The sequence below is a fragment of the Nicotiana tabacum genome, chromosome 2 (genome assembly GCF_000715075.1).
Source record: "Nicotiana tabacum cultivar K326 chromosome 2, ASM71507v2, whole genome shotgun sequence".
Taxonomy (NCBI): Eukaryota; Viridiplantae; Streptophyta; class Magnoliopsida; order Solanales; family Solanaceae; genus Nicotiana; species Nicotiana tabacum.
Genome location: NC_134081.1, coordinates 114,852,552 through 114,865,357, shown reverse-complemented (window position 1 = coordinate 114,865,357; position 12,806 = coordinate 114,852,552). Strand labels below are relative to the sequence as shown.

Sequence of the window (12,806 nt, the reverse complement as noted above, 5' to 3'; positions counted from 1 at the left end):
ACATTTTCAACGTAACGCTAAGCTGCTTCACAGAGATGCGCTTCGCTCGACCACATGATGAACATGTTTTAAGCTAACTGCATGTCGATCGCTATCAAACCAATTACTCTTTGAGAAATCTCTCATTTACCAAGATATATTGATGATAATTGAATCAACTATTGATGAATAATTTAAGTACTCAATTAAAAATCGATTATTTTTAACATGAAATAAATTCTTGTACTTAACAAAAGAAAACTATCAATCAAACTAGAATATAAAGGCAAATAATTAGATTATTATAATAGCAAAAAACTAGACTAAAAATATAAACGACTAATATGTACCATAAAATTTTAGAAATTTTATATAAAAATATACATATATATAAGTGTAATAATAAATTTAAATAGCTACTTCTATAATCGGTTTGGTTCGATTTTTTCGGTTATTTTTTGATTAAAACCAAAACCAAACCAAATTTGATCGGTTTTTAAAATTTAAAACCAAAACCAAACCAAACCTAAAAAGTATCGGGTTTTTTGGTCGGTTTGGTTCGATTTTCAGTTTGATCACCCCTACTCGCAAGAGAACCCAAGTTAACTTCTTTTTCAGTCAAGTACGCTGTTTAGGACTTGGACCTCCTCCCATTTTCTCCTTTAGAGTATATGACAAAAAAGGACAGGAAATAGATTTCATGTTTCACATTAAATCCAGCTGAAAGAAAGCAGCAATTTACCATACAAGCTACCATAGGAAGCATTCCCAAGTATAGCATCCATTTGAAGAATGCTCATAGGATAATCGATATATGAACTGCCAAAAATCATTAGTTTAGTGCATTAGAAATTTAACAAAATGTCCCGGATGAGTAGTTGGTACTTTAACTAGCCTTATCCACCTAAACAAGAACATAACTGCTTCTGCAAAACTTCTGTAAAAAGAAAATTTCATTGTTTGTAAAATTAACCAAACATAATTCTTAGAAGCTTGTATTAAATTAGAGCAAGTGTGTCACTTGGATTTCCAGAATAACCAGTCCATTGAAGGCACCATAATGTACTGACATGTCACTTTAAAACTAGTGAGTATAGTATAAAGCATTTCCTCCCACTTTACATCCAAACTTCTGAAGAACCCGGTCAAGTCGAGGATTCCACAAAGGCAAAATGGCAGATAGTATTACGAACCATCCATAGCAATGTCGCCACTAGTTGGATTTTGGTTTGAATTCAAATGGCTCCCTGAGGCATTCCACTGATTATGAGCAGCTCCAAAGGTGAATTCCTGTGGAGGAATGTTAAAAACAGGACGAGCAAAAATTGATGTAGCACCAGAATTGTTGAAGGCTGGAACTTGAACTGAATCATTAGGATTTGGGTAGTTAAAGCTGAAGGTTGGCACAGGAGAAGAGAAGACTGGCACGGCAGAGGCAAGCGGGTTCTCCAGAGGACCGAAGATCTTCTGCTCATACTCCTGTAGTTGTTGGTGAACCCCTGTATTACAAAAGGAAGAAAAAAGGTTACATTGACATTTAGAGCTCTAACAAAACCTTTTTATTCTTAAATCAATTTAAAATAGGAGACAACCAAGTAATATAATTGGATATGGAAGATCAGCAGTCCAACAACAACAACACCAACAACAAACCCAGTATGTTCCCAATAGGTGGGGTCTGGGGAGGGTAGTCTGTACAGACCTTACCCCTACCCCTACCTACTGCAGGTAGAGAGGCTGTTTCCAATAGACCCTCGGCTCAGGAAGGGTAAGAAGAAGAAGAGGAAAGCAAGGAAGGAAGAAAGAAGGATGGATTAGCAGTCCCAGAAACGAAATTTAACAGAGATTTCAACGACAAAGAAAGGAAGAACGGATATATACAGAGCTTGCAGTTCATGCACACATTTGACCTAAGCCTCTTTAAAAGCTACTGTGTAACTCAGCTTGCACTTGGAATGACCAAGCTCTATTTGGTCATAGTTAATAAATCCACTGAGGAGCACTTCCACTGGCAGAATCTTTTCATTTCTAATTCAATTTAAACATAGCATTATCTCGCCCATCCCAACTCCTCCCTCCCCCACAAAAGGAAAAAAAAAATCATATAAGTGGCATATGAAAACCTAGGACATTACCTTTAAACTAGATATATGCGAGCATTTCTAAGTAGAATAACTAGCTGGGTATCATAGCTTTTCAGATTAAAATAGGCAAAACGGACAAATGCTTATAAGGGTATATTTAGTACCTTGATTAAGTTCGACGGAAGGTCTCCGCTCTTTCACCCACTGATAGCTCTGCGCAAGTTTCCATCCTCGACTTTTCATCAGGTAAGCAATTACAATGGCGGGTGACCTGTCAAAAAAGCTTAAGTTTAAGTTCTAATAATAATTACATCTGTAAGCCAAAATGGTGGTCTTCACAAGAACAATCAATTGAAAAAACTTTTAGGAATAGTTTACTACATTTCTCATTCTCAATCAAGATTTCTACGCTATAGCATCAGAATAATAATACTAAATAGAACCTGAAACAAATAATACAAGCTTTGACCTGCACACCTTTATTTCACGGGAAACCCGAGGGAAAACAAAGAGAGAGGAGGAAAGGATGCAACACAAAACCAAAATGAAAAAACAGAACGAAATTTATGCATGCAAAATTAGACAAATCAAACTCCTTACTTGCTTTTCCCTGACATACAATGTACAAGAACACGAGCCCTATCCTTTTCACATTGTTCTGCAGAAGAAAAATACCATTTGCATTAGTTTAGCCAGCAGAATGTCTCCCACAAAGCATACAAAGATTCCTCTAAAGCAAAGTTGAAGCTAAAACATGATAGTTTCAGCTTTAAACTATAGCAGTCGAATTGCATGATATCTTATTTAGTACTAATATTTTCCTACTCAACAGTTGTAGATTTTAGAGAAAGTTCAAGTCAAAATCTTCAAGTTCTGTCATGTACAAATGCATATCCAACATATAACCAAAACATTTGAAAAAGGAAAAGCAAGAGTGCAAACATCTCTTCCAACTTTACTCGAAAGTACAAAACAAGGACCTGTTGTAGGCAAATCTATACACAAGAAGGCAGTAGATGGGTCAACATTCAACCGGAAAAAGCTACCACCGTAGATGCGTGAAAGAATGAAGTATTGGAATCTGTGAAGTGCTTGCAGCTGAAGTCCCGGTAGTTAAATCCACAAGAGAAGTTTAACACACTAGATTTGCCTTTCACAGAGAGGAACCAAGGACAAACAGATAGAGGGTAGAGTAAAGCACATACAATAAAGCTCTCTATAAGTATGTCAACTCAGAGGAAAGATGCCTAGTCACATTGAAAGCAAGAGCTAAAGCTTCTATGTTTCAGACTAGGTGATTATTAGGAAAAGGAACAACGGACATAATCGAGCATATCGTAACTGAATACGTTGATAAGCAATTAACTTACAGGAGAGCAACTCCAATCAAAGAGTTATTTAAACTCATCTACAGATAAACAAGCTGAAAACATCATGGTTGAAGAGTACAAAACATCAGTTAAAAATTCATCATGTGATCCTGTGGTGAAGAATAGTTTATTTTTTGATGAAGTAGCAGTTTATTGGTGTAATTGGAAAAATCCCCAATACAAGTTGTATAGAAAAAATAGAAATCTTAGGGAAAAAAAATTATTGTGCAAGTATCAATTAAACTGGAGATTTTCTTCCTCTGTCACGTTTGGCCAATATGACTTTTCCAAAAAGACTATCTTCTTTGTTATGAATAAAACTTAAACTAAACCAAGTTTACTTTAGCCACATACTTCTAATTTTTATCCTTTTTAATAAGTTATTATTTCCTTTTAAATTTTCGCCTATTTTTTTCTCTATTATTATATTCCAAATTTTCTCAAACTTTTTTTATCTCCTGCTATTTTCAAACTTCAAATATTTTTAAACTTTTCAAATTTTTAGTTTGCATAAGTATTAGTCTCTTTTTATATTACAATTAGTACATAACGCATGTTATATTAGGAATATAGCTATGACATAATATAGGGGTTTCATTGATAGGTATTAAAGGGTTTTTGTTTATGGTTTTCGGGTTTTGAAGAAGTTTTCTACATAGGTATTTTGATAAGTTACATTTGTAAATTTAACAAAAATAGCCAGCATTAATTATGTGCTAGGTAAGAACTTTCCTTCAGGAGAAAAAGTCATTCAACCACAAAATATTTGTTAGGAAACTTAAAAAGAGAATCTCAAAGATACTTCCAGAGCTCTTTGAAAAGATGTTCAAAAGCCATTGTATTGGGTGGTAGTAACTTTACATGTTTTCTATTATTCCAAATTATATAGTTTCTCGATATCCAACAAAACTAGCATCTAAAAAAGAAACAATCTGCAATCCTATGTCAGACTAAAAAACTCTTGAAACCTGAAAGGTCAAAAACTGTCAAAAGTAGCTTAGATGTATTTATATTACCATTTCTCAAGAAGTAAGCTTAGATGTATTTAAGTGCACAAGTGATGACAGTCACCTAAGAATTGGATGGCATCGTCAAACTGCAAACGTTCGTCATCTTGAAGACAGTGATAAGTAAAGGAATTTTTATATAGATTTTGACAAGCAGGTACAGTCTGCACAGGAAAAAAGTAAACGTGAATGAGAACTCGGTTCCATGATATAAGAACAATAAAGGATCTATAGAGCATGCAAAGTTGTCTCGTACATAACTTCTGAAGCACTAGAAAGAAAAGGGATCAATTACTAGACACCATGCGAAGAAAAATGATATAGAAAAGTAGATAGTGAAAGAAAGCACATGTTCTAGATTTGAAGAAGTGATACCAATACCAGTAACTTTTGACAAAATTAAAATGTCTTGTACTCCTAAAATCTAATCAGTGGTTAAGAAGAAACTGAAACTTTGTGAAAGAGCAACTTAGACATAGTTACTTCATCCCTCCCTCCCCCCACCCAACAGAATCTGTGTGATGATCTCTTACAAATTGACTAGAAAATACAGAAGTTATTTCTGTGTCACTTCACCACCTCTTTTTCTTTGTTTACTTTTCTGAAATCAAGCACAAAAAATTTAAATAGTTACGGATTCAGGGTAATAGGCCATAAAAAGGGCTTTGATCCACTGAGCAAATCCAAATTGGTTTACTCGAAGTCTTATTTTGGACTGCTTCTACCTCCCAGTCTGTCACAAGTACTACCTCTTATTCTCTTATTATTCTGTCTTTTTCATCTTATACAGTGTCATTTATGCATCTAGATATTTAGACCTCTAGCCCTTCCGTCAGGGGCTAGTTCGAAAGCATGACTTGGACTTGACAGCAGAAAATTTCTCATTAGGTGTTATTAACATAAATGTGTCTTCTACTTCTGTCCATAATGTTGCACTATGAAATATGACCTCCCACTTCATAAACTTGAAGACCAACTGCAAATGAAAACTGAAATGGCATAGAGCAAGAGAAACATCAGCATGTTTAAGCAAACTGCCTGAGTGCCTGAAATAATTCAGTTCGCTTCAGATAGTAAAATCTTCTCAAGATTAAACTGCATCAATAAAACAAATCAGAGAAACAGCCCCGCGTACTTGAAAAGAGCAGGAAAGTGAACGAGCAATGTAGAACTGTCCACTGTCTTACCCTCTAAATCGGGTTATTCTCCAGTAAAAGTTAAAAGACCTAACGTCCAGCTTAATTGTAAAGATGACAAACAAACCTCATTAGGTTCTTTCTATTATTGTGTGTTATTCCACAGCTCATATTTAAAGGATCCAAGAATGTTCCTTTATATAACTATAAACTTAACCCCCCCCCCCCCCGGGTGTTATTTGTTATTTCATGAGTCTATCAAGATCCTGATCAATAATGGAAAAGGCATAAATAGAAACAAACAGGCAACAGTCGGCGAGCACCCAAGCTAAATATGAATAAGGTTCTCTTCTTTTCTCTTCCCTTCCGTCGTAACTAACATCTTATTCAGGATCTCCTGCATAACCTAATGGCAGATATACAATTAAAGGTGCTATGGAAAAAGGCAAGCTAACATTTCTATTCTTCTGGACAAGAGACTAATTTATTAGACAATGAGAAAGCATCCAAGAGAAATCAGCCCATATTAAAATCAAGTATAGTTGGGGATCTATAATTATGTCCACAAAACCTCAAGAAGGACCCCAAATCAAATTGACATTCAGCCTAATCCGGCCCCACTCCATGCTGTGTGCTACACTTGCTGCAATTTTTCCCATCCCTCTAACTACCATAATTTACATTAATTTAGCTCTCTTGTAATTCCCATTTCTTTCTTCATACACACGAACTTTCCTGCTCACCCCAAAAATTACTCAAGGCTTCAGATTCTGTAGATAACTTCTATTGTCGTAGGTATGTAATCCATTCAGCTATAATCTTTTGACTTCCTACAAATAATATATCTCGAAATAATAGCAGCACAGCATGCTTTTCCACCAGTACGGCACACATAGCAATTAAAGTTTCTCGCATAAAATCTTCGTACATGAACAGGACAATATCATATCCAAAATGCAGCATTTGTTTCCTCAAAACTTCCACATCTAATATGGACTCCCACCAAAGTTGGTTTAGTACTTAAAAGATTTGGAAAGATATTAACTACAAGAGAATGTACTACAGAAATTTGACCAGAAAAGAAAATGTATTACAATTATTATTGACCAAAACGGCAAGTACAAAGCCCAAAAGGAAACCCATGGAGTTCAAAACTAAAAACAACAATGTCGACAAACCCTCACTAGGCTTATTAAATAAAAAGAGATAATGTCCAAGTTTCTTCTGTCTCAAAAGGGAGAGTTGAATTCCAAATCTTCCGAGGTTCAATCATATGATTTTGACGCATCATTAGCTGTTTGAGCGTCATAGTTTCATAATTTGCTTCATTCTCTTACTAGACTAGTGGCAAGCGCGGGTGCAAACATTCTAAGATGACAACAGACATACTGTATAGCTTCTTTTCCAGAGGCAAGCTTGTTTTTAGGTTGTAATATGTGCTCTACTAACTAAATAACTGTGTGGTGAACTCACACAATTTCAGTATTATTTTCAACGGGTTATGTTAACCTCAATCATTGGACGAGTTATGACATAGGTTAGGAATAAAGGCATTTCTGTCCAACTAAGTACCATTAAATACTTTTGACGTACCGGCCCACTTTCTAAGTCATGAATTGCATCAAAAAATTATGGATATGAACATAGAAAAATACCAAGAGAAAAACATGCTCTGAGTAAGAAACATACTTACAGATAGGTCACTCAAACTATACCAGAAATCCCATATCAACAAGATATTTTCTTTCCCCTGAAATGATTGACCTTGACTAATCTAAATATTGGTGATTGCTATATCAAAAAGAGGTATCATATGTATTCAGTGTCGCAAGAAAATTTGGGTACACTGTCGACCTACCCTCCGTCCACATAAAGTAAGTCCCTGCCAAGTTGCATGACGGAGCCAAGAGTTTATACAAGAAGATTTTAAAAATATCACACCTGGGATTTGAACCTATGATTTCTAACGCTACTTTTTAACCCAATTTGTCTAAATGGGCAGCCCGGTGCACTAAGCTCCCGCTATGCGCGGGGTCCGGGACATGACCGGACCACAATGGTTTATTGTACACAGTCTTACCTGCATTTTTGCAAGACGTTATTTCCACTTGAACCCGAGAACTCCCGGTCACGTGGCAACAACTTTACCAATCCTTCGGAACCTGTCTATTTACTAAAAGTTTCTCTCATGTCAAGGGATTCAACAACCTATATAACCAAAAAAACTAGTTTTGACTCTAGTTACACAATATATAATTTTTCAATGAAGGGGATTCAATTGAAATCCCTTTCTCCAAAGCTAGCCCCCTCTACTCACTTGCATAGGTTTTAGTACTTCAAAAAGACAATGCAATAGATAACGAGTATATCTCCAAACCACTCAAACACGAGAACAGAACAAGGTCAAAATCATCACTTGCAACACAATTCAATAAACGCACCAATAAAGCAAAAAAGGAAAGAAAAACAGATTAGTAACGAATACTAACATTGAGAATACGAGAAATCCCTTGAGTCTTAAGAAGCTCAGCTCTAGAAGCGTTGTCATAGCTGCCCAAGTAAAGAAACTCCGGCAAGATCTCTGAAGGGAAAGCACTCACTTGAATTGAAGAACCCTTATCAGTTACAACTGCCATTCTATGACCACATATCCCACAAGGCTCGCCTTCCTCGTATTTGTGATAATGCCCACAAACACCACATGGGTTTTCCCTCTCTCTTTTCCTCATCATAAAATTGCTTTTTGTAAATTACTAACTGTTAGAACTATTAAGGAAACGAGAACGAAACCAGAAGAGGAAGAAACCGAGAAACTTTTGCCTAGATTTGATTCCGGTTTGTTGCGACTGTAAAAGTGAAATAAGAGTAAGAAGATCTCCAAATCCAAGAGGTATAAGGAAAGTTTATCAAAGGAATTTAAGCTAAATTTACATGTGCTAATAATTTTGGTCGGATTCTTGAGATTTTTGATGGAGTACAAGGTTGTATAACAGTTAGCCTAGGGCAATGGGGACAAAATCCGTAATACACATTAGTTTTGGTAATTTAGTCAAATTAGAGTTCTTCCCTTTTCCTGTATTTTTCGGTTCTTTATGGAAAATTATTAAGATAACGACAAAAAGAATTAGTAATACCAACTACCAATATTATGAATTATTTGCAATTTTTCTACATGATTATTATTCAGGCTAGCATAAATACACTAAAATACTTCTGTAATAATTCAATCGCGGATGCACCTCATATTATTTTTTAAATCAGAGATTTCTATTACTAAATGTTAATTAATTTGGATAAAATTAGGGTAGAAGGTTAGCGGGTAGTGTCGAATGTATCTCTTTTTCATACCAGTAGAGTTAGTATTATTTACATTTTTTCTTATAGCTTGTTTGGATGGTTGTTACTCATTGTATTGTATCGTATTATTACTTTAAATACGATGTTTGTTTTGATTGTTACTTAAATTTTATTGTATCGTATCGTTAAATGCGTCGTTACATAACGACGAAATGTGCCACTTTATGTAACGACCGATTTTGTGTGGTCGCGTCGTTAACTTGTCTTTTTATCTCAATCTCACCCTTAATTATTATTAAATAATTTTATTTTATCATTTACCCTACTTTTTTATATAGTAATTTTACCTTGTGTCATAATTTTTCTTTATAATATTACAAGTTTATTCTTCATATTGTTGGTGTGTGATATCATGAAACGATGGTAAATGACACAATCTATCCAAACATTGTATTTATCAAACGATACAATACAATACAATACAGTACGATACGATACATTATGAAACGATATGTAACAGCCATCCAAACAAACTGTTAATCTTAGATTTCTATTACTACATGTTATTTTTTTTCGCTTTGATTATCTTATCATCTTATCTTATTATTGCTACTGCTTTTATTACTGCTTCTTTTTTTTTATTTTTCTTGAGCCGAGGGTTTATCGAAAATAATTTCTCTACCTTCACAAGGTAGAGTCAAGGTCTACATACAAACAACTCTTCTTATATCTCACTTGTGGAATTACACTGTATTTTTCTTTTTTGTTGTTGTTGTTGTTGGATTTTGATTGTATCGGAAAGTTAAGTGTTTAGATTTAATCATATGGATATTTGTAGATGAGTATATTAAGTTTTTCCAATTAATCTATATTTATATTTATATACTATATTAAAAGCACGAAGGCCCTTAGCGAAATGTCGTTCGCCTTTTTTACCCTTTAAAAATAGTATTTACATTGAACAAAATTATAATTTAATTATTTTGCTAATTTTTGGGATAGTAAATCAGCTAAAATTTTGGTTATTAAATCTTACCTTATTTGAATTACCCTAATATTTAGGAATTCATAAGCAAATTCTACTTATAAATATGGTTATATATATTTCGTATTTAAAATCGGATATGCATAGTCTAAGCATGCACTTTTAAATTCTTATTAGGCCAAACACATACACAGCTCATTCAACTTGGCTTCATTTTTTATTTTGGCACTCTATCTCAACCTTGTTTCATTTTGGCCCTCTAACTGTATTTCTTATGTTTTATTTTAACACAAAAGCTGAAACCAGTGCAAAAAAATATAGCGTTTGTGTATACACAAATCTGAGGTGTAATAAATATCCAATTAAATATTGCCACCTGATTTTTTTATCCTTTATTTCATATAAGCTTGAAGTTTGAAGTGAATCCATGTCTCAAAGAAAATTATTTTTTCATAATGGAATGGATATTTGTTCTTGTGGATTTCAAGTTGAACTGAAAGTATCATGGACATCAAGGAATTCGGGTCGGGCATTTTAGTATTGACCCGTTTGACAAGGATGAGCAACATTTAATTGGATATTTATTACACCTCATATTTGTGTATACACACACGCTATATTTGTTTTGTACTGGTTTCAGCTTTTGTGTTAAAATGAAACATAAAAAATAGAGTTGGATGGCCAAAATGGAACAAGGTTGAGATAGGGTGCAAAAATAAAAAATGGAGCCAATTGAATGGACTGTATATGTGTTTGGCCTTCTTATTATGATATTCAATTCAAAGTTTGTTATTAAACTAATAGGTAATTAGTTTTCCAAACGATAGTTAACAAAGGTATCTATTTGTTTGATTTTGGACGTCTTTAATCAGTAGCAATACCTTTTTCCTCGAGAATTTAAGTCTTTCCCTAATTTTTATGAGTTTTAAATTAACTAAATTTTATGCATTACATGCTTTCTTATTTGAACTATATGTAAATTCATTATCTTAAATATATTGTGAAAACTATTTTCTTAATTGAATTATGTAACGAAATAGTTTTGTAAAAGATAAACAATACTAAAAATGAAAAATATCCACTGATAGTAAGTAAAAAATAGCTATTACTTATTGTAGATTTGAACTCTTCTATGTCCTAAGATTATAACCAATTAATATTATATTAGTAAAGATAAAAAAAATAGAGAAAGAATTAGTATTTATATTACTTTTTTACCTTATACAACTACAAGGTAAAACAACATTAAGTAATATATAAAACCTAACCTATGAATTCATTTACTTTCTTTTACCATTTTATTACTCGCTTTTATTACATACTTCAAATTATAAAAGTCAACTTTTTCTGACATACAACCAACAATGTTATTTACTTTTACTATTCCCACTGATCGGATGTAGTCCTATTTAGTTCCCAACTTCTTCTCTTATTATTTTAAATTTTCCATTATCAAATAAAAAAATTCAGTAATATATATATAAGATTTTGAAGTCAACTAATTAAACTTTTTGTTTTGGTAAATCAGCCACGATTCAAACATATACTAAAATAACTCTCACTAGGATTCATAGGATGAAGAGTTGTAGTTGAGGAGAGCTAACTAACAAATGGGTAAAATTATGAAAGAAACGTGAATTGAGTAAAAATAAAGAGTAAATTTCACAAATGAGCATATAATTATATTTTTAACATTAAAATTACTTTCACCAATTCACACAAAAATCACAATTGCGGAAAAACATAATTTCTAATGCAATATCTTTTACTCCATGATTTTTTATTTTTTATTTTAAATCTAATAAATATTGATCAAAAGAGCTTGAATTTGCTTTTTATTAACTACTCTCTATATGATACAACTTTAGGAAAGTGTTGACACTTTTTAGGTTTAGTAGTCCTTTTTGTTTTATTAATAAAATGTGAAAGTTACGACCAAGTTTTAGCACTCTCATAAAATAAGTAAAATATGTGTAAAGAACTTTTAATTGTTGGTAATATATCAAACACGAGTTTAATAATAACTACTAACATGCACGCAACATATGCATCCAAGTGTTCCAGTAAAGTTGAACGACCGTTTACCTTTCAATCAAATGTTGCTCCTATGATACTTTTGTATAATGAAGCAAGTACTAGAACAAACGTAAGAAAAAATTACTAGAGTGGATCCACTTCCTAAAAATAATTAAAACGATTATTATTTTCGCACTTGAATTTTATTTGTAGTTTTTATATCGTAGCGCAACTGTATTTTTGAACAATACTTATATTATTTTTAAAAGTTTATTCCTTAATATGAGAGACACGCGCAATGCGCGTACACTAAATCTAGTAATATGGAATAACTCCTAACTTATTCCAAAGGTTTTTGCATGCGAAAGAGAAAAATTTCTAAATATTTGGCTTTCTATTTGAAGAAAGCATTCCTTTCAACTACTCACAAAGTCTACCCCGATAGCAAAATTTATTTTATATTGATTTAACACGTTTTTATCAGTTTTCTACTTAAATTATTCGGTGTTTCCAAATATTTCCTAAATTTTATTACTCTTCATATCAAAATCCCTTCGTTGCATTCAAGGGTTTTTCAGGATATTAACTCTTTTATATTTCACGATTATATTTAATCAACGTATATTCAATTTTCAATGCAAATTTTCAATTGTTTATTTACTTGAGTCTCTAAAACATTCATTGGCAAAACGATACACACACACACACACACACACACACATATATATATATATATATATATATATATATATATATATATATATATATATATATATATAATCCTCAGAATAGTAAAGTTGATGTGACACCTTCCATAGATGAGGATTACAATTTATCTTTTTTTCCTTTTTTTTTACATTTCTTCCCCTATTTGTTTTCATTTATTTATGTTGATATTTATTTTCTCAAAAGTCACGTTTGTAATGACCCGA

The 12,806-nt window shown here is 32.9% G+C and overlaps 1 protein-coding gene across 1 annotated transcript; it reads right to left on the bottom strand.

The window, feature by feature from the left end:
* Positions 1-793: 793 nt before the first annotated feature.
* Positions 794-8,645, bottom strand: LOC107798553 (protein-tyrosine-phosphatase IBR5). Its single transcript, XM_016621565.2, has 5 exons — positions 8,066-8,645; positions 4,505-4,604; positions 2,664-2,721; positions 2,228-2,334; positions 794-1,478 (listed from the first exon to the last, which is right to left on the bottom strand). The coding sequence occupies exons 1-5, from the start codon at positions 8,306-8,308 to the stop codon at positions 1,165-1,167; spliced, it is 822 nt and encodes a 273-aa protein (XP_016477051.1). The 5' UTR covers positions 8,309-8,645; the 3' UTR covers positions 794-1,164.
* Positions 8,646-12,806: the final 4,161 nt, after the last annotated feature.

Excerpts from the sequence above, each read along its gene's own strand:
- LOC107798553 (XM_016621565.2), bottom strand. The coding sequence starts at position 8,308 with ATGATGAGGAAAAGAGAGAGGGAAAACCCATGTGGTGTTTGTGGGCAT. Across the intron at positions 2,722-4,504 it reads CGATGCCATCCAATTCTTAG|AACAATGTGAAAAGGATAGG; the intron begins GTGACTGTCATC and ends TTTCTTCTGCAG. Across the intron at positions 1,479-2,227 it reads TTCCGTCGAACTTAATCAAG|GGGTTCACCAACAACTACAG; the intron begins GTACTAAATATA and ends TTTGTAATACAG.